Source organism: Galeopterus variegatus, unplaced genomic scaffold, assembly GCF_000696425.1.
Source record: "Galeopterus variegatus unplaced genomic scaffold, G_variegatus-3.0.2 Scaffold670, whole genome shotgun sequence".
NCBI classification, from domain to species: domain Eukaryota; kingdom Metazoa; phylum Chordata; class Mammalia; order Dermoptera; family Cynocephalidae; genus Galeopterus; species Galeopterus variegatus.
This window is the reverse complement of record NW_007726781.1, coordinates 255,562-282,349: the sequence shown is the minus strand read 5'-3', so window position 1 is coordinate 282,349 and position 26,788 is coordinate 255,562. Positions and strand designations below refer to the sequence as shown.

The window sequence follows — 26,788 nt, the reverse complement described above, 5'->3', positions numbered from 1 at the left end:
ACACCAAGTCAAGGGTTAAGATCCCCTTATTAGTCATCTTTTAAAAAGAAGAAAAAAAAGAATCTTGTGCTTATCCTTTTCATGGCTCATGGCTCATATCACACTCTTGAAATTGCCTCTGTACTTGTTTTACTCGTTGTGATATACTCTCCTCAAAACAAGTGCTGGCATCTCTTCTTAATTATTCCTAGTGCCTACCTCTATATCTGCATATGCATTCCAATCTCTTCCTGTCTTCTCTCCTTCCATTAGTAGAGATTTGTTAAGTGTGCTCCAAATGCCAGCTACTCTGCTAGGTGCTAGGGACAAAGGACAAAACATAGTCCCTAATCTCATGGTACTTATATTTCTGAGAGAAAGAGACAATAAATTAGTAAAAAAAAAAAAAAAAAGAAACAGATTTCAGAGCAAAGAATATCACCACAGATTAAGAAGTTCATTTCATGATGATAAAGGGGTCAGTTCATCAAGAGGACATAACAATTCTAAATATTTATGCACCTAATAACAGAGCTTCAAAATATGTGAAGTAAAGACTGATAGAACTACCAGGAGAAGTAGATCCACAGTCATCGTGGGAGATTTCAATATCCCTCTCTCAGTGATTGATAGAATAAGCAGAAAATCAACAAGCATGTAGAAGATTGGAACAACATTATCAACCAACTTGACCTAAATGACATTTATAGAATACTCCATACAACAACAGCAAAACACATATTCTTTTCAAGTGTACATGGAACATTTGCATGATAGACCACATTCTGGCCCATAAAACAAGGCTCAAAAAATTAAAAGGGATTCAAGTCATGCAAAGTATATTCTCTGACCTCAGTGGGATTAAATAAAAAATTAATACCAGAAAAATATCTGGAAAATTCCCAAATAATTGGAAACTAGATAACATATTTCTAAATAACCCATGGATCAAATAAGAAATCAAAAGGGAAATTAGAAAGTATTTTGAAATAAATGAAAATGAAAACACAACCTATTAAATTATGTGGGATGTTGCTAAAGCATCCCACATAATTTAATAGGGAGAAGCATTTAGGGAGTTTACACTACTAAATTCCTTTATTAGAAAAGAGAAAAGGTCTCAAATCAATGACTGTTGCTTTTACCTTAAGAAACTAGAAAAACTCAGTTGGTTAGAGCGTGGCCTTTTAACACCAAGGTCAAGGGTTTGGCTTCCTGTACTGGCCAGCGGCCAAAAAAAAAAAAAAAGAAAAAGAAACTAGAAAAAGATAAAATTAAATTCAAAGAAAGCAGAATACAAGAAAATAATAAAGATCTGAGCAGACACAAATGATAGAAAACAGATAATAGTGAAAATCACTGATAAAGCTGGTTCTCTTTAGGATGAACAGTAAAATTTGATAAACTTGGGAATGGTGGGCCGGCCCGGTGGCGCACTGGATAGTGCGCTGCTTGGGAAGCGCGGCGGCGCTCCCGCCCGAGGGTTCGGATCCCACATACAGACCGGTTCCCGCTCACTGGCTGAGCGAGGTGTGGGAGCAACGCCGAGGTTTGCGGTCCCGTTGCCGGTCCCTGGTCCGGTACGGGGGCAACACTGAGGGTTGCGATCCGTTGCCGGACACGGAAAAAAGACAAAAAAGACAAAAAAAAAAAACTTGGGAATGGTATATATGTTCACTATCTTGATTGTGATGGTTTCATGGGTGTATAAACAGGTCAAAACTTGTCAAAGTGTACACTGTAAATATGTGCAGTTTATTTTATGCCAATTATACCCCCATAAAACTAAAGTTGAAAAATAATATGATTTCAGTCACTCATGTTAAGTGTCACATAATCAAACTGAAACTTTAAGGGATCAGACAGATCTCAAAACAGTCCAGTTTTTTTTCCTCCCCAAAACAGGAGATTCCAGTATAATAAGGAAGTCCCTTCTGCTCTAACCATTATGAAAAAGTAACCTGATGTTAAGCAGTTTTTTCCTATTTCCTTGATCCCACCTTGAAAACCTACTGTTCTGCTATTTCCTAGTGGAATTTGAGACCAAATAAGACCATTTATGATGGTGACAGAAAAGGATGTCAGTGCCTACAGTTTTGGTAGGAATTATTAAATAAAGGCGGGAATTGTTAAATTAAGTTTGACTAAAAGTTTCTTCAGACATAGTGAACTGTAACCTAACTTGATGTGCAGACTGTAACCTACTCTTGTAACAGATAGCTGATTCTCAGCCAATTACAGGCAGCCAACTGTTCAAACCTCGTTTAAATAAGGCAGACATCCAGCTGGAACCAGTCCAGCTGTTTCTGTGCCCCACTTCCAGTTTCAGTATGTCACTTTGATTTTCAATCTATAAATCTTACCCGAATACGTGGCAGCTGCAGAGTTGCTCTGAACCTGTTCTGGCAGCTGCCTGATTAACAAGTCATTCTTTGCTTAATTAAACTGAAATTTTAAAAAAAGTGATTTCAGTTAATGGAAAATGTGTTCAGAAAAATAAAGCTGGGTAAACAGATATAGATTGATGCTCATGTGCGTGGCTGTTTTAGATAGTGTGTTCGTAGAAGGTACTCTGAGGAAGTGAAATTTGAATAAGAGGTCAAAATGAAGTGAGCAAGCCATATGGAGGCCCTGACTGGGGAATGACCTTGGCATTTGTGAGTTGGAGAATGATGGCCAGTGTGGCTAAGGTAGAATGAGCAAAAGGAGCCAGATTATATAGGGCTTTTTTTTTTTTTAAAGATGACTGGTAAGGGGATCTTAACCCTTGACTTGGTGTTGTCAGCACCACGCTCAGCCAGTGAGCTAACTGGCCATCCCTATATGGGATCCGAACCCGGGGCCTTGGTGTTATCAGCACCACACTCTCCCGAGTGAGCCACGGGCCGGCCCCAAAAGCCATTTTTATCTGTGGTACATTGGTAAGTAGGCAGCTTTTTTTTTTTTTTTTTTTGTGGCTGGCTGGCCCAGGGATTGAACCCTGGACCTTCGTGCTATCAGCACCATGCTCTAACCAACTGAGCTAACAAGCCAGGTACAATATATAGGGCTTTTTGTAGACATGGTTAGGAGTTTGGATTTATTTGTTGTGTGATAGGGAGACACTGGAGATTTTAAAACCAGGAGAAAATGATTATATTTATTTTTTATGTTTAATAAATATTGCTGTGGTTACCATAAGGGAAGTGGACTCTAGCACAAGAGCTTAAGCAGGGAAAATGATTAGGATGCTGTTGCAATAGTCTAAGTAGGATGATGGTGGCTTGGAACTAGTGTGGTAATTATGAAGGTGGTGGACAGTGATTAAATTCTAGTTAGATTTTTAGAGGTACACTTGTTAATAGAGTTGATGTGAGACATGAAGGCAAAAGAGGATTCAAGGATAACAGGTTTTTAGCCTGAGCAACTGAATGAATCGTGCTGTTATTTAGTGCTATTTAATGCTCCTCGCTCAGTGTCCCTCAGTTCCAAGGCATACTGAGGGAGGAGCAGGTTTTAGTGCTGTGAGAAATCAAGAGTTCAGATTTCACCATGTTAAGTTTGAAGTGTTCATTAGATATCCATATAGAGGTGTTAAGGCAGTTGGCTATACAAATGTGAAACTCGAGAGGTCCAGGCTGGAGGTATAAAATTGGGATCTGTCAGCCTACAGAGCATGTATAAGCCATGAGACTGGATGTGATCATCTAGTGTGATTGCCAGCCTCCAAGATGGCCCCCAAAGATTTCCACCTCCTGATGTTCACACTCATATAGTCCCCTCTGACATTGTACTGCAGTTGGTCTATGTGACCAATAGAATATGGTAGAAGTAATGGTATGTCATTTCCTAGATTAGATTATAGAAGACACCATGGCTTCCATCTCAAATTCCCTCTCTCTGATCACTTGCTCTGGGAAAGCCAAGTCATGAGCAGGCTTATGGGAAAGGCTCTGTGATGAGGAATTGAATCCTCCTGTCAACAGCCAAATGAGCGAGGTTGGAAGCAAATACTAAAGCCCCTTTAGACTGCAGCCCCAGCTGACAGCTTGACTGCAACCTCATGAGAGACCCTGAGCCAGAACCACTCAGTTAAGCCACTCCTGGATTCCTGGCTCCAGACACCATGTAAGATAATAAATGTTTGTTGTTTTAAGCTATTAAGTTTTGGGTTAATTTGTTACACGAAATAGATAACTAATACACATAGGGAATGAATTTAGATAAAAAGTACTGAAACCTGGGCACTCCAATACGTAGAGGTTGTGAAGGGGAAGAGGAGCTAGTAAATAAAGCTAAGAAGGAGGAAAATCAAGAGAATCTAGTGCATGGAAAGCAAATGAAGAAAGTGCTTCAGGGAGAAAGTAAAAACTATATCAACTGCTGCTGCAAGGTCGGGAAAAGTTGGACTGAGGATTGATGATTGACTTGCCAAAATTGAGATTTTTGGCGACTTTGGCAACAGTAATTTCAGTGGACTATGGGAATTAGAGACTGAAGTGCAGTGAGGAGAGGAAGTGGAAGGAGAGTATAGACAACCTTTTTGAGGAGTTTTGCTCTAAAGGAGGGCAGAGAAATGTTATAGTAGCTGGAGGGAGATGTCTGGTGAAGATTTTTAAAAGTGAGGATCTGTACATTTAGTTGCTGATGGGAATAATCCTATGGATGGAGAAATTGATGATGTAAGGTAGAGAAGATAATGGGATGAGCAAGCCTTGAGGAGGCAAGAAAGAATGGGATCCAGTTCATGGGAGAAGGGTCTGGCTTTAGATGGGAAGAAAGGAGGTTCATCCATTGTTAATAAGAGAAAGGTAGAGAAAAGAAGTATAGATACAGGAAGTTGGTGGACTGGGTAATGGGAAAATAAGGTGGTTCTAATTTAATTGCTTGTCTTTTCTCAGTGAAATAAGAAATGAGGCTGTCTGCTGAAAGTGAAAAGTGGGGAGGGAAGTTGGAAGTTTGAGAAGACAGGAAGATGTGAAATAGTCCTCTCAGAAATACTATGCTGAATGAATAATTGGAAGAGCTTTGTATACCCACTTAACCCTCATTTAAAATGTTTCTTTGTGTGTGTGTAAAGGAATAAAGGTAGAGGTAGTAATATCCAGCTACCAGAAGCGTGTTAACTCTCTATACCTGTGTAAAATAACCCCTTTAGGACTGTTAACCTTTAAGAACTCTGAATGAAGAGGCAAGAACAGTTGCTTCCCCCAAACACAGTGGGGACAGCTTCAAACTCAGAGTCCTTTGCTCCCCACTACTAAATATGGATCAGTTTGCTTATAAGTTGGGTGTTCGTAAATCAAGAGCTACCTATATTTTATTATAGTTTCTCTAAGTAATAAAATATGAAGAAATAAAATTGTGTAACACCAAATGAAAAGAACATTTCTAAAGAGAAGTTTATCATGGCCTTATGTTGTTTCTTAATCTTCAGCAGATTTTATTATCTCTTGCTTAGGGATAGGTAAGAATATGTGAAAGTGGAGAAGAAAACTCTGCACAGGAGAGAAAAAAGGAATTTAGCATCCACAGATTAGATTTTAATTGCTTTCAACAAATATTTCTATTTTCCATGTTTAGCCAAATACTGATAGTAAAATTGTGAATTAATTAATCCACTTACACCCTACCCCAGCTAGGCATGGTCATTCAAATGGAGATGTGGCATAAAGACAAATTATATTTAGCATATGTTTCCCTATAATAGTATGGTAGGCAATAAAACTAACCACTGCATAATGTTAGTTCATTATGGAAACCAATTAATTAATCCACTTACACCCTACCCCAGCTAGGCATGGTCATTCAAATGGAGATGTGGCATAAAGACAAATTATATTTAGCATATGTTTCTCTATAATAGTATGGTAGGCAATAAAACTAACCACTGCATAATGTTAGTTCATTATGGAAACCAGCCCATTTGCTGATAGGCTTTTTAAATTTTTTTTTTGTCTTTTTCGTGACCGGTAAGGGGATCACAACCCTTGGTGTGGGGTCACCCGCACCGTGCTCAGCCAGTGAGCACACCGGCCAGTCCTATATAGGATCTGAACCCGCGGCGGGAGCGTCACTAGGCTCCCAGCGCCGCACTCTCCCGAGGGCACCATGGGCCGGCCTGCTGATAGGCTTTTTGAAACTATTAGTTATGATATTTCCGAGACCTATTTAGAACCATTCTAAGCTATCTGGAACATCAACACACTTTGAAAGGAAGCTGTTGGTAATATAAATATCATGTTACTACTTCTTACTAACAAGGATAAATGAAAAAAAGAATCAATTAGTTGTAATCCTTTTAGACCTTTGAAAAGCAAAGTTCATGCCTCTGTTTTCAAAGAGGGATAAAAAGTTAATCTCAGGAGCTGACCAGTTAGCGCAGTTGGTTAGAGCTTGGTGCCTATAACATCGAGGTTCAGGGTTTGATCCCTGTATTGGCCATCTGCCAAAAAAAAAAAAAAAACCCACCCAAAAAAGTTTATCTCAGGTAGCTAACGTATTGCTTTGTACACATTACCTCACTTAATTTCCCAAGACCCCTGTGAAATAGATTACTATTCCCACTTCATAGCTGAGGAAACGAAGGCTCAGAGGGGAAAACAACTTGCCCAAAGTTACACAGGTGGAACCTGGATTTAAACCCAAGTCTGACTCCAAAGCCTTTATTCCTTCTACCTTGCTAACTTGTTTTCACTAAAAAGCCTGTCAGTGGCCATTACAATATTATAGGATACAGTTTTGCATATGGTTGGGATTTGGGAAGAGGTGCTCCTGAGTCACCAGCATGGGCTCACTAAAACAAGTCATGCACTTCCCTTCTAGTTCTAGTGGATTGGTGAACTGGCTTGTAGTAGCAGACTAACCCTCCTGCCAAGACAACTAGAAAAATGGGATGAATACAAAAAAACATCTGTCTGAAGGCATTGGAAAGTACCAAGATAGCCAGGACTCAAGGGATGAGGAGCCCAGAGAGGAAAGTACCAAAAAAGAGACCAGCAGTCTGAGCCGTTTTCTCCTTGAAGCATTTATCAATTTGTAAGGAGCACAGTCAGAGGCAGAGAAGCAGAACAGAAATTGGCGAATAAGAGGCCAAAGAGATAAGAAGAGCTATTGGCAGGCTCAGGGTACTAGAGAAATAAAAATTTGAGTGCAGGAATGACCAAGGTGGCAAGGCTCTGGTAAATGACTTGGCTTTCAGTTGGGACCTCTGAAGTACTACACTTAGGAGTAAGCGTAGACCAGATATAGATCAGTCTTACAAAGACTGAATCAAGCTTCTAATTAGCTTGATTCCTAATTAAAGTGATATAATTCTATTCTAATTAATTACCAGAAGCTTAAAGAAGTCTTTTCTGGAAGAAAATAGCCTCCTCTAGAGCATCTATTATTTTTCGTATACAGTGTCTATCATTCAGTCAAAAATTACCAAGCATAAGAGACAGAAAAAAGAAAAGGCGATAAAAACAGATTCACAGGTGATTCAGATATTGGAGTTATCAAACTCAGACTTTGAAATAACTGTGATCAATGATTAATATATTCAGAAAAACAGATGACAGGATAGAAAGTTTCACCAGAGAACTGGAATATATAAAAGTGAATCAAGTGTGAACCCTAGAACTGGAAAATATAAGTTAAGAGTACAATAGAGTTTAAAAGCAGATTACACCAAGCTAAAGAGAAGATTAGTGATCTGGAAGATAAGGTCTGTAGAAAATACCTAGACTGAAGTTTGAAGAGAAAAGGTTAGAAAACACAAAAAAGACCATAAGAGATCTATAAGACACAGTAAAAAGCTCTACCACATATACCAGTGGGGTTCCAAAATGGGAGAAGAGACAGAATAAGGCAGAATCAATATTTGAAGAGATTAGTGCCTGAAAAGTTTTTCAAAGTTTACTAAAGATTTCAATTCAAGAAGATCTATAAATCCAAGCAGGATAAATTTAAAGAAAAATATCATAATAAAACTCAAACCAAAGACAAATATTAAAAACAGCCAAAGGGGAGGTAATTATTTTTAATAAATAGATGGAAACTAATTTCTCAACCAAAATGGTGGAATCCAAAAGACAATAAAAAAGATATCTTTACAGTTCTGACAGAAAACATCTGCCAACATAGAATTAATTATATACTAAAGGAAAATGTCTTTCAGAAATGAAGGCAAAATAGACATTTTTAAGCAAATAAAAGTTGATAGAATTTGTTGCCAGCAGACCTGTGTTATAAAAAATATGAAAAGGCAGGAGGAGGATTATGATCCTCAACAACATCAGGAATATAAGAAGGAATAAATAACAATGCAAAAGGTAAATATGTGGATAAATCTACATGAATATCAACTATATAAAATAATGTTATGGATTTAAAATATAGGTAAAATTAGAGCTGGCTGGTTAGCTCAGTTAGAGCACAGCCTTGTAGCACCAAGGTCAAGGGTTTTAATCCCCATACCAGCTAGCTGCCAAAAAATTAAAATGTATGTAAAATTAAAACTATAACAGCAATAACAGAAAAGTCTGGAGCAAGCTATATGGAGTAAAAGTGTTCAAAGGTATTGTCCAGGAAGTGGTAAGATCGTTTATACTATAATTAATGGCAAGGATGTATGTCATAATCTATAGGTTAGCCACTAAAAGAATAGTAGCTAAAGGTATAACCAACAAGCCAATAAAGGGGAAACTGGGATAATAACAAATAATTCAGAAGAAAGCAAGAAGGAGAAAAAGGAACAAATGGAAAATAAAATAGTAAGATGGTAAACTCAAACACAAATATATCAGTAACCACATTTAATGTAAATAGACTAAAAATCCAACTAAAAGATAGTGGTTGTCAGATTGGGTTAAAGAAAAATAATTGCAAACTGCTTTTAAGGAACATATTTCACATACAAGGACACAGAAAGATGGAAAATAAAATATAGACAAAACTATATCATACGAACATTAGCCCAAAGAGGCTGATGTAGCTATATTAAGATCAGATAAAGAACACTTTAAGATGAGAAAATTTACTAGAGATGAAGAGGATTATTTTATAATGATAAAAAGAATCTACTACCCAGAAGACAGTAATTCTACAAAGAACTCCATCTAACTACATAGCTTCAAATATATAAAGCAAAAATAACATACCTAAAACAAGAAATAGACAAATCCACAGTTGTAGTGTGAGGTTTTTAACTTATATCTATCAGTCAGTGATAGAACAAACAGGCCAAAAAAATCAGTAGGGATATAGATTTGAACATATCATTAGCAAACTTAACCTAAATGTCATATATAGAATGCTGCACCCATAAATGTTAGTATGCACATTCTTTTCAAGTGTACATGGAGCACTTACCAAAATTAACCATGTGATGGACCATAAAGCAAGTCACAGCACATTTTGAATGATTAAAATCATACAGTGGGGCTGGCTGGTTAGCTCAGTTGGTTAGCACTGTGTTGTAACACAAACGTCAAGAGTTCGGATCTCCATACTGGCCAGCTGCCAAAAAGAAATAAAATCATACAGTGTATTTTCTTTTTCTTTTTTTTTTTTTTTGTCTTTTGTCTTTTTCCGTGTCCGGCAACGGATCGCAACCCTCAGTGTCGCCCCTGTACCGGACCGGGGACCGGCAACGGGATCGCAACCCTCGGTGTTGCTCCTGTGCCTCGCTCAGCCAGTGAGCGGGAACCGGTCTGTATGTGGGATCTGAACCCTCGGGCGGGAGCGCTGCCGCGCTTCCCAAGCGGCACACTATCCAGTGCGCCACCGGGCCGGCCCATACAGTGTATTTTCTATGACCATAGTAGAGTAAAGCTAGAAACCAATTATAAAAATATAAAAAGAAAACTTCCAAATATTTGGAAATTAAACATTGTACATTTTAAAGTAGACTCAATTAAAGAGGAAATATCAGTTAAAAAAGAATATATTTTCAACTGAATAATATTGAAAAAACAACATTTTAAAACTGTGATGAGGTTAACACTATACTTGTAGGAAAATTTATTGCCTCAGATAATTAGTAAACTATTATGAATAACTTTATGTCAGTAAGCTTGAAAATTTAGATGAAATGGACAAATAGGTTAACACTATACTTGTAGGAAAATTTATTGCCTCAGATAATAAGTAAACTATTATGAATAACTTTATGTCAGTAAGCTTGAAAATTTAGATGAAATGGACAAATTCTTAGAAAAACACTACTTATCTAAATTGACAAAGAAAAAACAGCAAATCTGTGAAAGAAATTGAATCTTAATTTAAAATCTCTCAAAGAAATCCCAGGCCAGATGGCTTAACTGTGAGTGAATATTCCCAAATCTTTGAGGAGGAAATAACAATCTTATAGAAACTTATTAGAGGTGGCAACAGTCTGGTTCTTCATAAAAAGGAAAAAAAAGAGAGAACAGAAGAAGGAAAAACATTTCCCAGTTCATTTTATGCGTTCAGCAATCTTGGTCCACTATGGAGTTCCCCTTGGCTGTTATACGAGGGCACTTCAGAAAGTTTGTGGGAAAATGTAACTAAAAGATCGTATGAATCCTTCCATGAGCTTTTTGAAGACCTCTCTTATATGTCTTAGAACTAAAATTCACCTCATACCTTTAGTGTGTTAACAGTTCCTCAACAGATATTTAACAAATGTCAGATTTTATTTATTCCCTTTCCTCAAGTCAACAGTGGCACAAAATGATCCAGTGATACTAAGTTATTCTCCCTCATATGTACACTGGCCAACCAGCCTAGTACTGTATTCTAGGAAACAGAGATTTTTGCTGACAGAATAGTTTCCCCCCCACCCCGAACTCTGGAATCTGATAGCAGTAAGATTTAAATTAATTTTTCGTGTGTTTGTTTTTCTCCTGCAGACTCCATTAATAATATACCTCTTTCATTTCCTAATTGACTATGCTGAATTGGTATTTATGGTAAGTAACCTTCCACATAAAATCGATATGTATGTATTTTTAGTTTTACAGTTTATTGTTTTCTTATTTTTAAGAAAAAATGTCTTAGGAACTCAGGAGTTTCTCAGAAAGTGAAAGTAAAAACATATCTTTAGTTTGAATTCATGGAACTGTGATAGTGTTATGGAAGTGCGAGGAATAGTCTTTGACATCTGGCCAGTTCTAATTCCTTATTCTTTCTAGAATTTGGCTTCTGCACTATGTAGTCTTGAATTTTCTAGCTCCAGTTCTATGATTGGCTTTAATTGTGGTGCCAGTGTGGTAGGCATCTTGAATTTCCTAAGCATTCTGCTAAAAGATTCTGGAGTTATTATGGAAGAGTCCATAGGCTTGATGAGACTTTCAGGGGCAAGAACTTTCAAAATTGAGATTGCAGGACTATGTTTTGAGAGCACAGCAATTTGAAAAACTTGTCTAGTCTAGGTTTGAAACTCTGGGTCAAGAAATACCTAAGAAGTCCACTGAGATCTTCCTTAATAATTAAAATGGTTGCTGTTTATTGAGGACTTACTATGTGCTAGACACTTGACATACATCAGGCTTGCAAAGCAGTGGGTAGTATTCCCATTTTACAGTAAACTTAAATAACTTGCAATTTTAGAGCAAGTTTGGGATACCAAACTGAAGTGGGCCTAGATGGTTTCTAACTGGGTTTTCCAGTCAGACCTTCCTGAATGGGCCTTATCTTCAGGTAGTCAAAGTGAGGGTTGAAGTTCTGCCTGACTGTAAGAGTTCAGTACTGGATAGTCCACCACCGTCCCCAAACTTCAAGCCCTGGCAGCATTCCATTACTCCTATATATACCAGTTGGGTTCTAGTTCCTATTATTTCGCTTTCTCTCTCGACAGATAACAGATGCACTCACTGCTATTGCCCTGTATTTTGCAATCCAGGACTTCAATAAAGTTGTGGTAAGTAGTTAGCGGGTGACACAAAGCTGGTGGAATTTGGTAACCTGCTAGTCTTTGTTATTACAAAGAATCAAAGATCATGTTGTACTTAAAGATCCAATTGCTTTAAAATGCTAAGAAGTGGGAGTGAAGCTTCTGGCTTGTTCAGCCAGCCCTGGAATGAACAAACCCACAAGACAGTTTTACTAATAGATACAGAAAGGTCAGCTTAATCTAGGTAGCTCATTAATAATTGTTAATGTCCACACACCTGTGCAAGTTCAGACTTTTTGGAGTAGCAACAGAGTTGAACAACAGTTATATTAATGAGGACCCTTAAAAATCCTCCATGCCTTTCACAAGTTTTTCTTTTCAAAGGAATATGAATACATCTTTTAACTCACTGTGTTATGCCTGTCTGAGGTAAAATTGGATTCCCAATGTTGTTTCTGCAGAGTAATCTTAATTGGAAATTTTGCATGTACAGGAGTACTTCAAAAAGTTCCTGGAAGGGCGACATCACACCAAGGGTTGCGATCCCCTTACCAGTCACAAAAAAAGACAAAAAAAAAAGTTCCTGGAAAAATAGAATTAGTATGAATCTTTCCATGAACTTTTTGAAGTACCCTCATATTAAAAGCCTGTTGAAAGTATTGATGTAAACTTTAGTCTTAACCTATATGTAATAACCAAGGGGAATTGCATAGTGGAACCATTCTCCTTTTCCTGGGTTCTAAGAGAGTTAACAGATTAACCATGCGTACTGTCTGTGTAGTTAGTTATTTTTAAAAATTTGGCTGGCTGGCTGGTTGGTTCAGTTGGTAGAGCATGGTGCTGACAACACCAAGGTCAAGATTTTGGATCCCCATACTAGTCAGTCACCAAAACAAATAAAAATAAAGAAAAAAATAAAAAATAAAAATTTGGCTACAGTCCTCCTTGATTGGCTGGGAGCCACTAAAAGGATTTAGGCTGGAGTGAGATAAGGTTGCATCTCAGCACTAGTGTTGTCTGTTGGTGGTTCATTTTCACTTTTGTTACCTAGTAATAACAGAAATAGCAGTCTGCCTTTCTGTGGCCCTGGTCATCAGTAACAAAAAAAGCTGGCGAATTCGAAAACTTTAGACCTCAGAGAGATTTTTAAAATATCTGGACTGAGGGTTCTTAAGTCTGGGTCCATTTATAGTCTTTTTTTTTTTTTTTCGTTTTTGTCTTTTTTACTGACCGGTAACGGGATCGCAACCCTTGGTGTCACGCCCGTACTGGGGACCGGCAACGGGATCGCAACCCTCGGTGTTGCGTCCGCACCGCGCTCAGCCAGTGAGTGGGAACCGGTCTCCACATGGGATCCGAACCCTTGGCGGGAGCGCCGTCGCACTCCCAAGCGGTGCACTCTCCAGTGCGCCACTGGGCCGGCCCCATTTATAGTCTTAATGCGTCTATAAAAGCCTTGGAATGCTATGAAAACTGTATGTGTGCATATATCATTTTTTTCTGAGAGTCCAAAGCTGTTATTGGTGCTCAGAGTCTTTTAATTCCTCCCCTAAAAGATTATGAACTATGTTTTGGAGTTTTAGAATCACTAAGACCTGGGAGTGAACCTTTTAAACTAACAGAGAATAACTTGAAAATTGTAGGGGCTGAAATGAAATGCTTTACCAGGATACCCTTAAGGGCTACAGATGAAATAACTCAGCATGAGATTCATAAACCGAGGAATTCAGAGATAAATCAGCAGTGGCTATTTTCTTCTCCAAGATAGGTTGTGTATATAGACCACAGTCTTTATTTGAAGTTATATAGAGTAAAATATTTAGGGATGAAGTGTCAGAGTATCTGCGGCTTACTTTCAAATGGTTTGGCAAAAAAAATGTGTGTATGCACACATGTGTGTAGTTACAAAGGAAATATAGCAAAATGTTAATTGGTAAATATAGGTGTTTATTGAATTCTTTTTTTTCAACTTTTCTGTGGTTTGAAATTTCTCAATATAAGGCACCTATGTGTTTAGTTATATTGTCTTCGTCAATGTAACCCATTGTATCAACAAGCTAAAAAAGAAAAATCATATAATTATATCAATAGATTCACATTAATAATCTCAGCTAGCTGTGTTCTTCATCAGTGCATGAGCCGAGTGGTCCACTGCTAAGAGTCACTGGAATTCACATTAATTCAATATCAGTAGATTCAGAAAAAGCATCTGACTAAATCCAACACCCATCCATGATAAAAAAAAAATCTATCTACATATAGTTTTGGATCTGGGGGAAAAATAAATGCGTGTGTGTGTGTATGTACTTATGTGTATATGTGCGATATATGTGTGATATATGATATAGATACGAATATCTAAGGGAGTGTTGGTAGCTTTCATTTAAGATCACAATTAGCCAGATCTTTTCAACCAAAATGTAAAACTGAAATATGTTTTAATGAAAGTCGATTAGAGATGCCTATATCATATTACTCCTTTTTTTTCTATTCAGCTGTCATAAAAATATCCCCCCCCCCACATACACACCCCAATTGAAACAGTTTTTAATGGGTGGGGGGAGCTTTTGGAGAAGTAATGAAACTAGGTTTCAGTTAAACAAAGTCAGGCTTCAGTGTCATTAGGAAAGATGACTTGAATTTAGAGCACCAGTTATTTAAATTAATTTGTTATTTCTAAGTTTATGTAGAAACATAGAGATTTTTGTGTGTTTTTTCCTTTGCATGATTTAGAGAAAAGCGAATGAGCAGTTGTCAATACCCTGTTTTTTAGTGCACTATGTTCTGTTATCATCAAGACTAAACTAAAATTTGGAATATTTTTGTTTCTCTATCCTCAAAGTTCAGACTATTAGAGGATTAGGCTTCTTGGTCAGGATAAGAGTTTTATTTATGCTGTGTCAAAAATCAGCTCATTCTTGATGGCACATTTTGATGATGCTAACATACAACTGTTGATTTAGATAGAATATCAGCATATGTCTTCCTCTAAATCTTCTCCGCTTTGTCAGAAGGGTCTATATCATATAGTCTGGAAGCATTTCAGTCTTGCTAGGATTTGATACTTCTTATCCCTGGTAATGAAACTGTGTTTATACCCAAATGCATCCTGAAAAATTGTGGTGCAGAGAAGGGACTCCAGCCCCACCCCATCTTCAGCTGTTAGCCTATGGAATATGAATGCCAGTTGACTGTGACCAGTTGATAATCATGACATTCTACATCTCCCTCACTTGACAAAAGCAATATTACTCTAGTCATTCCTTCGCTGAGATGGTGTTTCCTGTTTGGAACTCAGAATTCATATTAAGAGAGCTGCAGGTGGTTTGACAGTGATAAAAACCTGTATCCCTTTAATGTGATTATAGGGTTGTATATTTGGAGGATAGGCTTCTGAATTTGGAATGTGCTGAGGCTAACCAGATGGAGATGGGGTTGGGGTGGGGTATCCTCCCCATCCCCCAACACCACCACCATATTTTGGGGATGTAAACAGCTTCAATGATTAGAAAAAGCCCTTTAAGGCCAGCCTGTGGCTGACTTGGGAGAGTGTGGTGCTGATAACGTCAGTGCCAAGGGTTTGGATCCCTATATAAGGATGGCCGGTTAGCTCACTTGGGAGAGCGTGGTGCTGACAACACCAAGCCAAGGGTTAAGATCCCCTTACCAGTCATCTTTAAAAAAAAAAGAAAAGAAAGAAAAAGCCTTTTATTTGAAGCAGGGGAATTACGTCCTTGTAAAACCAATCTTCCAAGAGACAAGTATAGGGGAGTGGGTAGAAAGGAAAGCTTTACCTGGGAAATTTTTTTTAATTCAAAAATTTCTATTGAAGTGTACATAAGGAAAAGCATGCCATCTGTGTACAAGCTGGTTGATGATCACAAAGGTAACACTCAGGTCACTATCCTTCAGGTCATTTTTTTTTTTTCCTTTTTGTCTTTTTTTGTGGCCGGCAACGGATCGCAACCCTCAGTGTAGCGCCCGTACCGGACCGGGACCGGCAACGGGATCGCAACCCTCGGTGTTGCCCCCACACCTCCCCCCGCACCTCGCTCAGCCAGTGAGCGGCCGGTCTGTATGTGGGATCCAAACCCTCGGCGGGAGTGCCACCGCGCTTCCCAAGCGGCGCACTATAGCAGTGCGCCACCGGGCCGGCCCACCTTCAGGTCATTTTTAAACTCTTATGTCATTGCTTTCAATCTCATTGTCAAGACTGCTGGATATATCTAAAAATATTTACCTTTGGATTTTAAATTGTACTCCCTAACCTCATTTGTTTTTGTACTTCTAATACTTTCTTTGGGGGGGGGGTGTGTGCATGTGTGTATAATTAAAAAAATTTTTTCTTAGATTTTTAGTCACTTTCCTGTCTCTAGCTATTTGCAATGGAGATTTTAAAAAGAGATTTTTACCAGTACTTAGAAGAGCTGATATCAGGCCTATGAGGCCAGCCATAATGGTGGCTGTGCTGGTGAGACTGAGGGAGACAAAAAGGTAGCAGTGAATGTGGGCACTGCCGACTTCACTGCCCTTCCCTCCTGGAACTCTCCTTTCAGGAAGTCTCTCTGTTTTTAAGTATTTGAGAAGATTAAGGTTACAAGGAAGTGATTTTCTTCTGTTACCCACTTCCTTTGCTTAGGAACTGCACTTCGCTGGTAGTTCCCTCCACATCTCAGTGCAGCCCTGCTGGCTGGCTTCCAACCTGGTGAATGGGCTGCCCCTGGATGGACTCGGTGTTTCCTTCCAAAAGCCTTCTTTGTGGGGCTCATCCCCTCCAGGTGGCAGCCTCTTTGCTGCAGAACTCCAGGACTCTTAGCTAGTAGGGACTCCTTCCTTCTGTCACTGCTGCAGCTGTCCTCACTAAGTGCTTTGATTGCTGAGCCAGCCCCTTTCTCTCTGATAAAAGCACCTTAGTTTCTATTTTATCCTTTTAATTAAACAACCCCAGCTGTGAATGGCACCATAAATCTTATTGATGCTAATTCCCACCACTTAACTTGGACTCTGCCAACTGTGAGAAGAACATAGAGATGATCAAAGGGAAGTTTTTGAAGTTTGTGTCAGGTTCTCTGATTAATCCTCTACCTAAACCTATGCAAGAAGTCTGGGGTTGTATCAGGGTCCTATTTTTCCATGAACTTTTTGAAGTATGCTTGTATTCCTCTGATGACCTCTTGATTTTCTTTTGAACTGGAAGATTTTCTTCTAAAAAGAATTAAGTTTTTGAAAAAATTCTGAAATATGTAAGTCATGCAAAAATAGGTAAAGAATAATACATATTTGTGAACCTATTTTCAGCTTGAAGAAAAAAATCACACGTACAGTTTGCCTTTCTCTGATAATTTCATCTCCTTATCTCCCACCTTCTGAATTTAGTGGTTATCATTCCTACCCACATAGCCCTAACTTTTACTACATTTTTAAATATCCCTAAATAACATATAGTATTATTCTGTATGCTTTTAACTTTATGTAAATGGTACAATGCAATTATATTCTATTGTGATATGCTTTTTTATCATTAAATATTTAATCACACACAGGTAGTTAAGCACATGTTACTTTGGCTCCTTTGAAATAATATTGTTTTTTAATAGCTTACAACATTGGTTTTATACTGTCTAAATAAAATTCTCTGATCATTAAACCAGCAGGACTATGCATTTTGGGTTCAGAGTCTTTTTTCATCTATATTCTGACCCATGATTGTGAACACACCCATGAACTTGATGGGACACATCTGGGGAAAGCAAGAGCTTTCTACCCGTATCCCACTCGCTCATAATTATCCAGCTGCCGAGCCACACTCATCTGTTCTCCTTTTCTTCATTATGACCATTCTACACCTCCTCTGTGGAAGTAAAAAACATGAAACAAGAGGAAGAAAATCCAAGATATGATGACATTCAGGATCATTCTACCTTTCTTGAAAATACTTTGCTTTCCTTATGGAACTCTGGAGTTTTTTAGGCCACTGACTGACGATAACTCTTCAAAACGCTAAGAACTTTGCTTTGCCACTCATTCATTCACCCATTCAACACATATTTACTGTTTGCCCCATTCCAGGTGTTAGGCATACATGGTGAGCAAATAAACATGGTCCCTGCCCTCGTGGAACTCATAGTCTAGTGAGGGAGATAGACATTAGTTAGTCACATAAATGAAGCAAAAAGTTATAACTGTGAACAGTGCTATGAAAGAAAGTGTATAATAGATGGGGCCGGCCCGGTGGTGCACTGCTATAGTGCGCTGCTTGGGAAGCGCGGCGGTGCTCCCGCCCGAGGGTTCGGATCCCACATACAGACCGGTTCCCGCTCACTGGCTGAGCGAGGTGCGGGAGCAACACCGAGGGTTGCGATCCCGTTGCCGGTCCCGGTCCGGTACGGGGGCGACACTGAGGGTTGCGATCCGTTGCTGGACACGGAAAAAGACAAAAAAAAAAAAAAAGAAAAGAAAAGAAAGTGTATAATAGGGAATTTTACCTAGCTGGGGGTGGTGGTGGTGTGTGAGAGTGTGCCTTCCTGAGGAAATGCTTATGTGACTGAGATCCAAAGACCGTGAGGGAGTTAAGTAGGGAAAGAGTAGAAGAAATTGTTCCAGGTCAAATGCAGAGGCCTGGGAGCAGGAGGAATGTGGTATGTTCTTGATGCTGGAACCCAGCAAGTGGGAGGTGGAATTGGGGAGTAGTGAGTGTGAGATGAGCCTGGAGAGGTAGGGCCAGACCAGGCAGGGCCATGTGGGCCATGGAAAGGACTTTTGTCTTCATCCTAAAACAATGGGAAGTAATTTGTTTCATGTGTTTTGTCTTTTTTTTTTTTCCAGTTTAAAAAGCAGAAACTTCTTCTAGAACTAGACCAGTATGCCCCAGATGTGGCCGAACTTATTCGAACCCCTACGGAGATGCGGTACATCCCTCTGAAAGTGGCCCTGTTGTAAGTATTCCCTGACAAATTGGGGCTCAGTGCCAGTGAATGCAAGGAAAATCTGATGAGGTTTTCCCATGTCATTTGTTGTATTTTTGGAGGTTTGCAGTCTTAGTCATCAAGTATTTGCTGTAGTTCTGTTGCACAACTGAAGTTCTGGCCAGCAAAAGAGACAGAGCCATTCTGTGTCTGTTGGGACAAAGACTTACACAGGGACACACACAATCAAACCTTTTACAAATACTTTTTGACTTGATGCTGATGTGGGCTGTAGCCTACTTGTAACCAGTGTTTCTAAAGAAAAAGTTTTTCAGTTGTGGTGTACGGATTGAATAAAAGTTTGGTCTTTATGTGGCCATTGTTTTGAGCACCTCCCATGTTTCATGTACAATGTAGTCCCCCATCTGTAGTTCAGAAAGCTAAAGTGGCAAACAGACCCATCCCAGCTGGGTGACCCGTGGGGAAGTGTAGAACTTATTGAGTCTCTATGAAAGAATTCTCTAGGAGTATCCAGTGCTGTCATTAAGTTTAATTATTTCAGGTTATTCCTGTTTAAATTCCTGAGATAGACAAATGTGAATAATTATTCAATCAGCTAATAGTCATTGAATATTAATAATATACTGGTTTCTAGGGATACACTGTAAACAAGACAGACAAGTTTCCTCATGGGAAAACTGTGCCCTTAGAACTTCAGAATTAGAAGGGGCCTTATGGGGATAGTTTATTCAACTCTCTGTGTGTGAATTTCCTATTCAGTATTCCAGATAAGTGTCTGTGCAGCTGCTTCATGAGCATCACCTGCTATTTAGAAATGGCTTTTTTCCTTCCACCAGATAATTTTGGGGCATCAGTTCACATCTGTGTATTTCGAAAATATTGGTGGAAACTACCATAGTAGAACCAGAAGTTTAACAACATTATAAATCCCTTATGGACTCATATGTCTCCAGGGGATAATTTTGTAATAGCCGCAACCATTTCTTTAAAAGTTGTATAACAAGCCTACCTGTAATTGCTGGGAAAAAAAATGCCAACAATTTCTAGGCCTTTGGCTTTAGAACTGCTAATCTTACAGTCCTGGGAGATATTGGATTTCAGGTCTTTATGTGTGACTAATAATTATAATCTCTTCCTGAGACACTGGTATGTTTCTTCCTATCTAATATTCAGCATTACGTAACTGGTCTACATTTTTACTTTGTCTGCCAGGAAACTTAGAGCCAGATTTAAAGCTGATTATTACAGGGCTGTAGAAGATTCATTTGGTCTTCTTTCCCTTGCCTTTACTTTTTCCTTTTATTTACATTTTCCCTGGTCTTGATTTTTTATTTCTATTTTTACTTTTTATTATCTGTTTTCATTCAGCTGCCTCAAATCCTTTGTGGAAGCAGGATAGAAATAAATAAAAATAATAATCCATTATAACTTTATAAGATTTCTCTACTCACAAGCATTTCAAATTCATTTTCTCAGTTCTTTCCTTCCTCAGGAAAAGACTAGGTGTTTCGGCATAACTCCTTTCCAGTGGAAGGTCAAGATGTCCTGTGAAGTTCTGTGGCAACTGGCTTGCTGAATTCAGTTATTCTGTTTTGGGGTTCTGTCTCATTGGATACTGCTTGACCACCAAGAGGGCTAAATCTAAGCTGCTCTGCCTTTTGGATTGGTGTGGCCCATGTCAGAAATTAGGAACCTGATTGAGGAAGAAGTACTTTTCTGTTTTCCAGAGACAACTGTAGCCATTCCTAAGATATCTGGCTCTGTGGGTATTGGTAGAGTTTTATTATTTTTGAAGTCTAAAGTAATAGACTTTGGCTTTAGAGCTTAAAGAGCTGATTTTGAATGTATATATTATCTTGTGAAAACTTGGGCAAGTTACTTAACCACCAAGTCTCAGTTTCCTCATCTGCAAAACTGGAATAATGTTATTGCTAGTTAACAGGATCTCTGTGATGATTAAATATGACAGTTTTACCTTTTATTCAACTCATTGACCCCAACCCCTCCCGACTCCATTCTGTTTTTCCTAGGAGAACTCATTTCTAAGAATTTGTCTTCCTTTGAGTATGCTTTTAGTAAATCTCTTGAACTTCCTGGCTATGGTAGCCAGGACTCCCTGGTCCATTGACTGGGGTTACTAACGCCGAATATGTGTATTCTTCCCCAGCTATCTCTTAAATCCCTACACGGTCTTGTCTTGTGTTGCCAAGTCTACATGCGCCATCAACAACACCCTCATTGCTTTCTTCATTTTGACTACGATAAAAGGTAAGGCCCTGAAGGAGAGTATAAAACTCAGTCCCTGATTTATGCAAGGTTTTGTAACACTTAGGCTATGGCTGTTTTTAAAAAACTGCAACACTTAAAAACACTTTTTATAAAATTATACAGGTAGTGCAAGATTATTATAGAAAATTTAGGTAAATCAAGAGGAAAAAAATTAATTAAAACATCCTGAAGGGCAGGCCAGTTAGCTCAGTTGGTTAGAGTGCAGCCTTGCAACACAAAGGTCATGGATTCGGATCCTGCTACTGGCTAGCTACCCAGAAAAAAAAAAAAAAAGGTAAAACATCCTGAAAATCTGCTACTCAGAGAGTCACTATTAACATAGTTTTTTAAAAAGTTCTAAAAGCCTTATAATGAGAGTAGCAGTATTCTGCCTCTTTCTTCCCACCCCTAGTTCAACTTCTTCAAAGCAACTACTTTCTGGCTTTTGCGAGTATTTATTTCCATATTTCTACATAAGTCCTTACATGGCTATTTCATGAATTATAAAGTTTAGACACTATCTATTGCATTCCTATTATGGGAGATAAAAGATTTAGGTCTTTTATACCAATATCTCCACTTCCCTGCCTGTTTTTCCTACAGCAGTTGTATCACAGTTGTGATTAAATCAGTAGTCAGTACCTATATTTTATGACACTACTGTATATGTATTATTCACTGTTGTGCCCAAAGTAGTAAATATGATTACTTTTTTTTTTCTTGTGCAGCCTTTTATTTTTCCTGGAGTTAATACTTGTCTTTTATTACTTGATTTTTTGCTTAGTTTTTGTGTACCAAGCACTATTTTTTCCTCTATGTGCTCCACTAGATCTGTCAAGTACTAACAATGTTTTTTTTTTTTTTTTTTTTTTAACAACACTTAAATATATCAGATGGTCTGTTCCATTATTTTTCTGGAGACGTCCCTCTCACATCCTTCATCCTGCCCAAATCTGTCCTGGTTGTTCTTAGAGCCCAGTGCAGAGCTATTCATACTGGAATTTTCCTTCATAATTCTCCTGTGCTGTATTCCTTCTTTCCTGGATTCTTTCTCTCCTTTATTGATTTTCTCCTCTGTTTTTCTGGAGTACTTCCTCTAGTAGTTTTCAAAGAAAGGGTATATAAGATATATATTTTGAGTCATTCCATGTCTGAAAAATATCTTTGTTCTAGTGTGGCACCAAATTAATAGTTGGGTAGGGTAGAGAATTGTAGACTGGAATAACTTTTCTTTCAGAATTTTGAAGGTATGACTTTGCTCTTCTAGCATGTTGGTTGCTGCTGAGTAATTTCATGGCCTTGTTTAATTTAACTCAACTTTTCTTTCTGAAAGATTTAAGATTTTTTTATCCTCAGTGTTTTGAAATTTCATGATGCTGTTTCTTTCTTTTTTTTTTTAAAGATGACCGGTAAGGGGATCTTAACCCTTGACTTGGTGTTGTCAGCACCACACTCACCCAGTGAGCTAACCAGCCATCCCTATATGGGATCCGAACCCGTGGCCTTGGTGTTATCAGCACCACAGTCTCCCGAGTGAGCCACGGGCCGGCTCCCATGATGCTGTTTCTTGACATGGGTCTTTTTATATTCATTATGCTGGGCACTCAGTAGGCCCTTTCAATATGGAAACTAGTGTCCTTTAGTTATAGAAGGTGTTCCAGTACTATTTTTCTCTCCTTTGTCCTCTGGTTTTGGATGTCTATTGGATGTTGGACTTTCTTTTTTTTTTTAAATTTATTAATATACAATGTAGTTGATTTTCGTGAGATGTTGGACTTTCTTCATTGGTCAATATGCATATTTTATTTTCTATTTGTTCCATCTTTTTACTTTTTCTTTTTCTGGGATATTTTCTTGTTTTTATCTTCCAACTCTTCTATTGTATTTTTATTTGATTTATTATATTTGTATGTCCTTTTTTGGTCTCTACTTGTTTCTTTGAAGCATCCTATTTATTTATTTTTATTTATTTATTTTTTTGGTGGCTGGTTGGTATGAAGATCCTTGACCTTGGTGTTGCAAGGCTGCACTCTCACCAGCCCTGCTAACCAGCTAACCCCATCCTGTTTTTATCACCACAATATCCTCTCTTATCTCTCTGAGTATTTTTTTTTTTTTTTTTTTTTAGTTTCCATTTGTCCCAAGCATAGACTCTTTGTCCTCTTGGTTCTTCTTCCCCCCAATTCCCATTTGTTTTAGGCTCTTTCTTTATTATGTGAGGGTTCTCTCTTACGTATGGGGATCCTGACTGTCTGTTTCTATTTAAGAGTGAGGTACTAATGTGTTGACTGGAGACTCTGTGCATGGGCAGGGCTTGTTGCTGGATTATTTTCACTGTAGGGAGATCAGGCAGTGGGCTGGCCTTTTTTGTTGGAGGCATCCCTAAATGTCATCATCCATAGGTTTTATTTTCCTCTGAAACTATTCAGTTTTTCCAGAGAGGAATCCTCCAGTTTTCTTCTGGGAAGCAGCAGAGTTGGAGTTGGTTTGGGGTAGAGGTTGCATGTGACTGGCTGCTGGAGTTGTGAGAGCAGGAACAGGGAAGGTGGCTGATTTCAGTCTATAGACTTTCATGTAATCTCATTACTTTTCAGCCCCCACCTGTCCTTAGCTCTTTACTGTGCTTAGTAGCTCCTAGACCTCCTAATGCCTCTTTAGTTAACTTTCTTCGGAGTGGTGGTCTCCTTGCAGGTGGAGTAGAAAGTTAGAGGGATGGGGTATGTGGAGTAGTCACCTGGCTGCACATAGTTGGTGGGACCTGTGGTTCTGAGACCTGTGGTTCTAACAAGTCTGTATACAAACTTTCAGCCTGATTTTCACCTCTGTACCTTACCCTCACCTTCCATAGTACCTGATGCCCTCAGGTGCTGAATTTCTCAGAAATTCTGTGGGGTGAGTTGGCTTAATTTTTATTAGTATTCCTCTCTGTATACCACTGAGCTGTAATTTCTTCCATATTACTAAGTAATTTACCCCTCTTTCATCTGCTTTATGGTTTTTACTGTTGTGTTAAATTTTATCTTGCTATACTCTTCTCTTCTTCGTTGTTTAATACCAGTTTTACTCACTTATTGTCATTTTGGTGAGGTTTTTGGAGGGAGAGATGATAAACACGTTGATTGATCTACCATTTTTAACTAGATGTCCCTCCATTAGCATTTGGGGTATATATATTTCCAGATTTTTCTCCCATTTTTCATCCAGACTTTTAAATATTGCATCAATTAACTAGTATCACAAAAATGTTATTTAATAAATCACTCCAAAACTTAGTGGCTTAAAACAACAACAAGCATTTATTTAGCTGATACATCTGTAAGTCAGCTTCAGGTCAGTTGCTCTAGGTTGGACGTGGCTAGTCAGTTGGCTGGTTTCATTGGGGCTTATTCATGTACAAGTGGCTGGGTGGAGTTTGCTAATCTAGGCTGGGCTTTGCACCCATGTCTGTCATTCTCCTCGACCAGGGGACTAATGTAAGCATGTTCTTCTCATAGCAGTGGCAGAGGTACAACAGTAAGCAAGCCTAATCAGACATGCGCTTTTTAAGTTTCTTGTTATATCACATGTGCTCCCATCCCATTGATCAAAACATAACACATGGCTGAGCCCAGGGGTGGAGATTTCCATCCTGTCCACAGTGGGAAGGCATGGCTAAGTTACATGGCAAAGGTCCCGGAAACAGGAAGGTATGGAGAATTGGGGCCAATAATACAGTCTATCACATATATCAATAAGCATCTAGTCTGTCGTTTTTAATGGCTGCATACTATTCCATTGTGTGAATGAATGTATAGAAATTCTTTAATCAACCTATACCATTAAATATGTAGGTAATTTTCTAGTTTTCAGCTACTTAAATTGTACTACAATTAACCAATGTACCATAATTTTTTACACCCACGTTCAGTTATTTTCCTTGCAATACAGACTTAGAAATAAAATTATTGTACCACTAGGTATGTAATTTATTTAGGATTTCTGAAATTTATTGCTAAATTTATACTTTCATAAGAAGTATATGAGAGTCCTTATTTCCATAGGACTGAATTGTTGCTGAGTAGTTTGCAAGCTCAGGAAGTAGAGTAAAAAGTTGTACCAAGAACCTTTTATTATAGTGCACTTACCTTTTCTAGGGTGGCACATGAGAATGACTTAGGTTGTCATAAGACTTTGTTTCTCTTGGAGTGGTTATGGGTGGATTTCTATAGGCCTTTTAGTTTAACTTATTATCAGGTTGCTTAAAATGACATTTTATAACCTGAATAATCTTGTTCTGAAGATTGTAGTCATTTTGTCAGAAACAACTCTAATAGTGAAGTCACTTTGCTGTCTGTGAATACTCCCTGCCTCAGTCCCTGTTTCTATAGTGGCAGGCTCAGATAGGCTGTTAAGATGCCTAGTGTTCATTAAAATAAGAAATATATGCTGCAGCCTGGCAGAAGTAACCAATCCCTGGCCTTAGGAAATGCCACCTTTAGAAGAGCCGAGAACAAAAATAGAGAGACTGAAGATATGGCCTCAGGTGCTTGCAATAGGAGTCACACACAAAAATATGAAGTACGCCATTTAAAAAAAATTTTTTTATGGCACTTTAAGTCAATGGAAGGGTTTTGTTTGGGAGGAAAAAAATGTATGAATAAGTTACATGGATCTCTTTTGAGGCTACATTGTTTTTGATTCCACAGAGTAAATTCTTTTTATTATATCACTCCAGATTTTTGTTGAATGAATTCATAGACATGTTTGCAGTGTTTTACACATGATTTTGTTTTACTTTTACCACTTATTTCATGCAAATCATGTTTGACATTGGTCACATATCTGTCCCTTTCTTTATATTTAATTTTAATTTTAAAAGCTGTCCAAGCACTTAGTAAGCACTTAGTAAGAATAAAAGAAGTTCAGACATATAAATTGAAAAGTAAATTTCATCACCCCATCCCACCTCTACTTCCATTCCTCATACATATTTGTCATGGGGTCCCAGCCCTTTTGCTGGACTTTTAAGTTGTTTTTCATTGTTGGCTACTATAAATAGAGACTGTCACAAACAACATGTCTAATCCTTTAAAATATTTGAAGACTTCTATTTTAGCTAGGTCCCTGAACCATTCTAACTCTTTTAGTTTGTTAATAATCCCTACCAACAGTATATACAATAAAGTTAGTTCAGTTATAAATTCTGCAAGTCATATTTCTACATTTCACATTTGTACCACATAATTAGGTACTTAATAAAAAAAATGAAGGAATAATTAATTTTTTATTTTAAAAAAGAAAACAGTTGGGAAAATTCACAAGAGAAAGAAGATAAATGACCAAAAATATGAAAAAATATTCAACTCCATAGATAATTACTAAAGAAAAGCAAATTGAAATTAAAGAACTGGCTTCTTTTTTTGTCTTTCAAACTGGCAAATATTTTAGAAGATAATTCTTAGTGCTGGCAAAAGTTCAATCAAATAAGCATTTTCCCACATGGGCAAGTTGACTTATAAATTTGTACAATCCTCTTGGGAAGCAGTTTGGCAGTAGTCTTAGAATGTTTGTAGTTGTGATTTGTTACTTCTACTTTTGAGAACCTATCCTAAAGTAATAATAAATATAGGTAAAGCTTTATGGTGCAGAGTCACTAACTGCAGAATTATTTTCCTTTTTTTTTTTTTGTCTTTTTTCGTGACCGGCAACGGATCGCAACCCTCAGTGTCGCGCCCATACCGGACCGGGACCGGCAACGGATCGCAACCCTCAGTGTTGCCCCCGTACCGGACCAGGGACC

The 26,788-nt window shown here is 38.2% G+C and overlaps 1 protein-coding gene across 2 annotated transcripts in view; it reads left to right on the top strand.

Moving 5' to 3' along the window:
- Positions 1-26,788, top strand: part of PIGU (phosphatidylinositol glycan anchor biosynthesis, class U) — a 98,440-nt gene that overhangs the window by 15,077 nt on the left and 56,575 nt on the right. For both annotated transcript variants that reach the window (XM_008571241.1, XM_008571242.1), the window contains exons 3-6: positions 10,833-10,892; positions 11,780-11,842; positions 18,641-18,750; positions 20,909-21,009. In XM_008571241.1, coding sequence (XP_008569463.1) covers positions 10,833-10,892; positions 11,780-11,842; positions 18,641-18,750; positions 20,909-21,009 — 334 coding nt within the window. The remainder of the gene's footprint in view (positions 1-10,832; positions 10,893-11,779; positions 11,843-18,640; positions 18,751-20,908; positions 21,010-26,788) is intronic.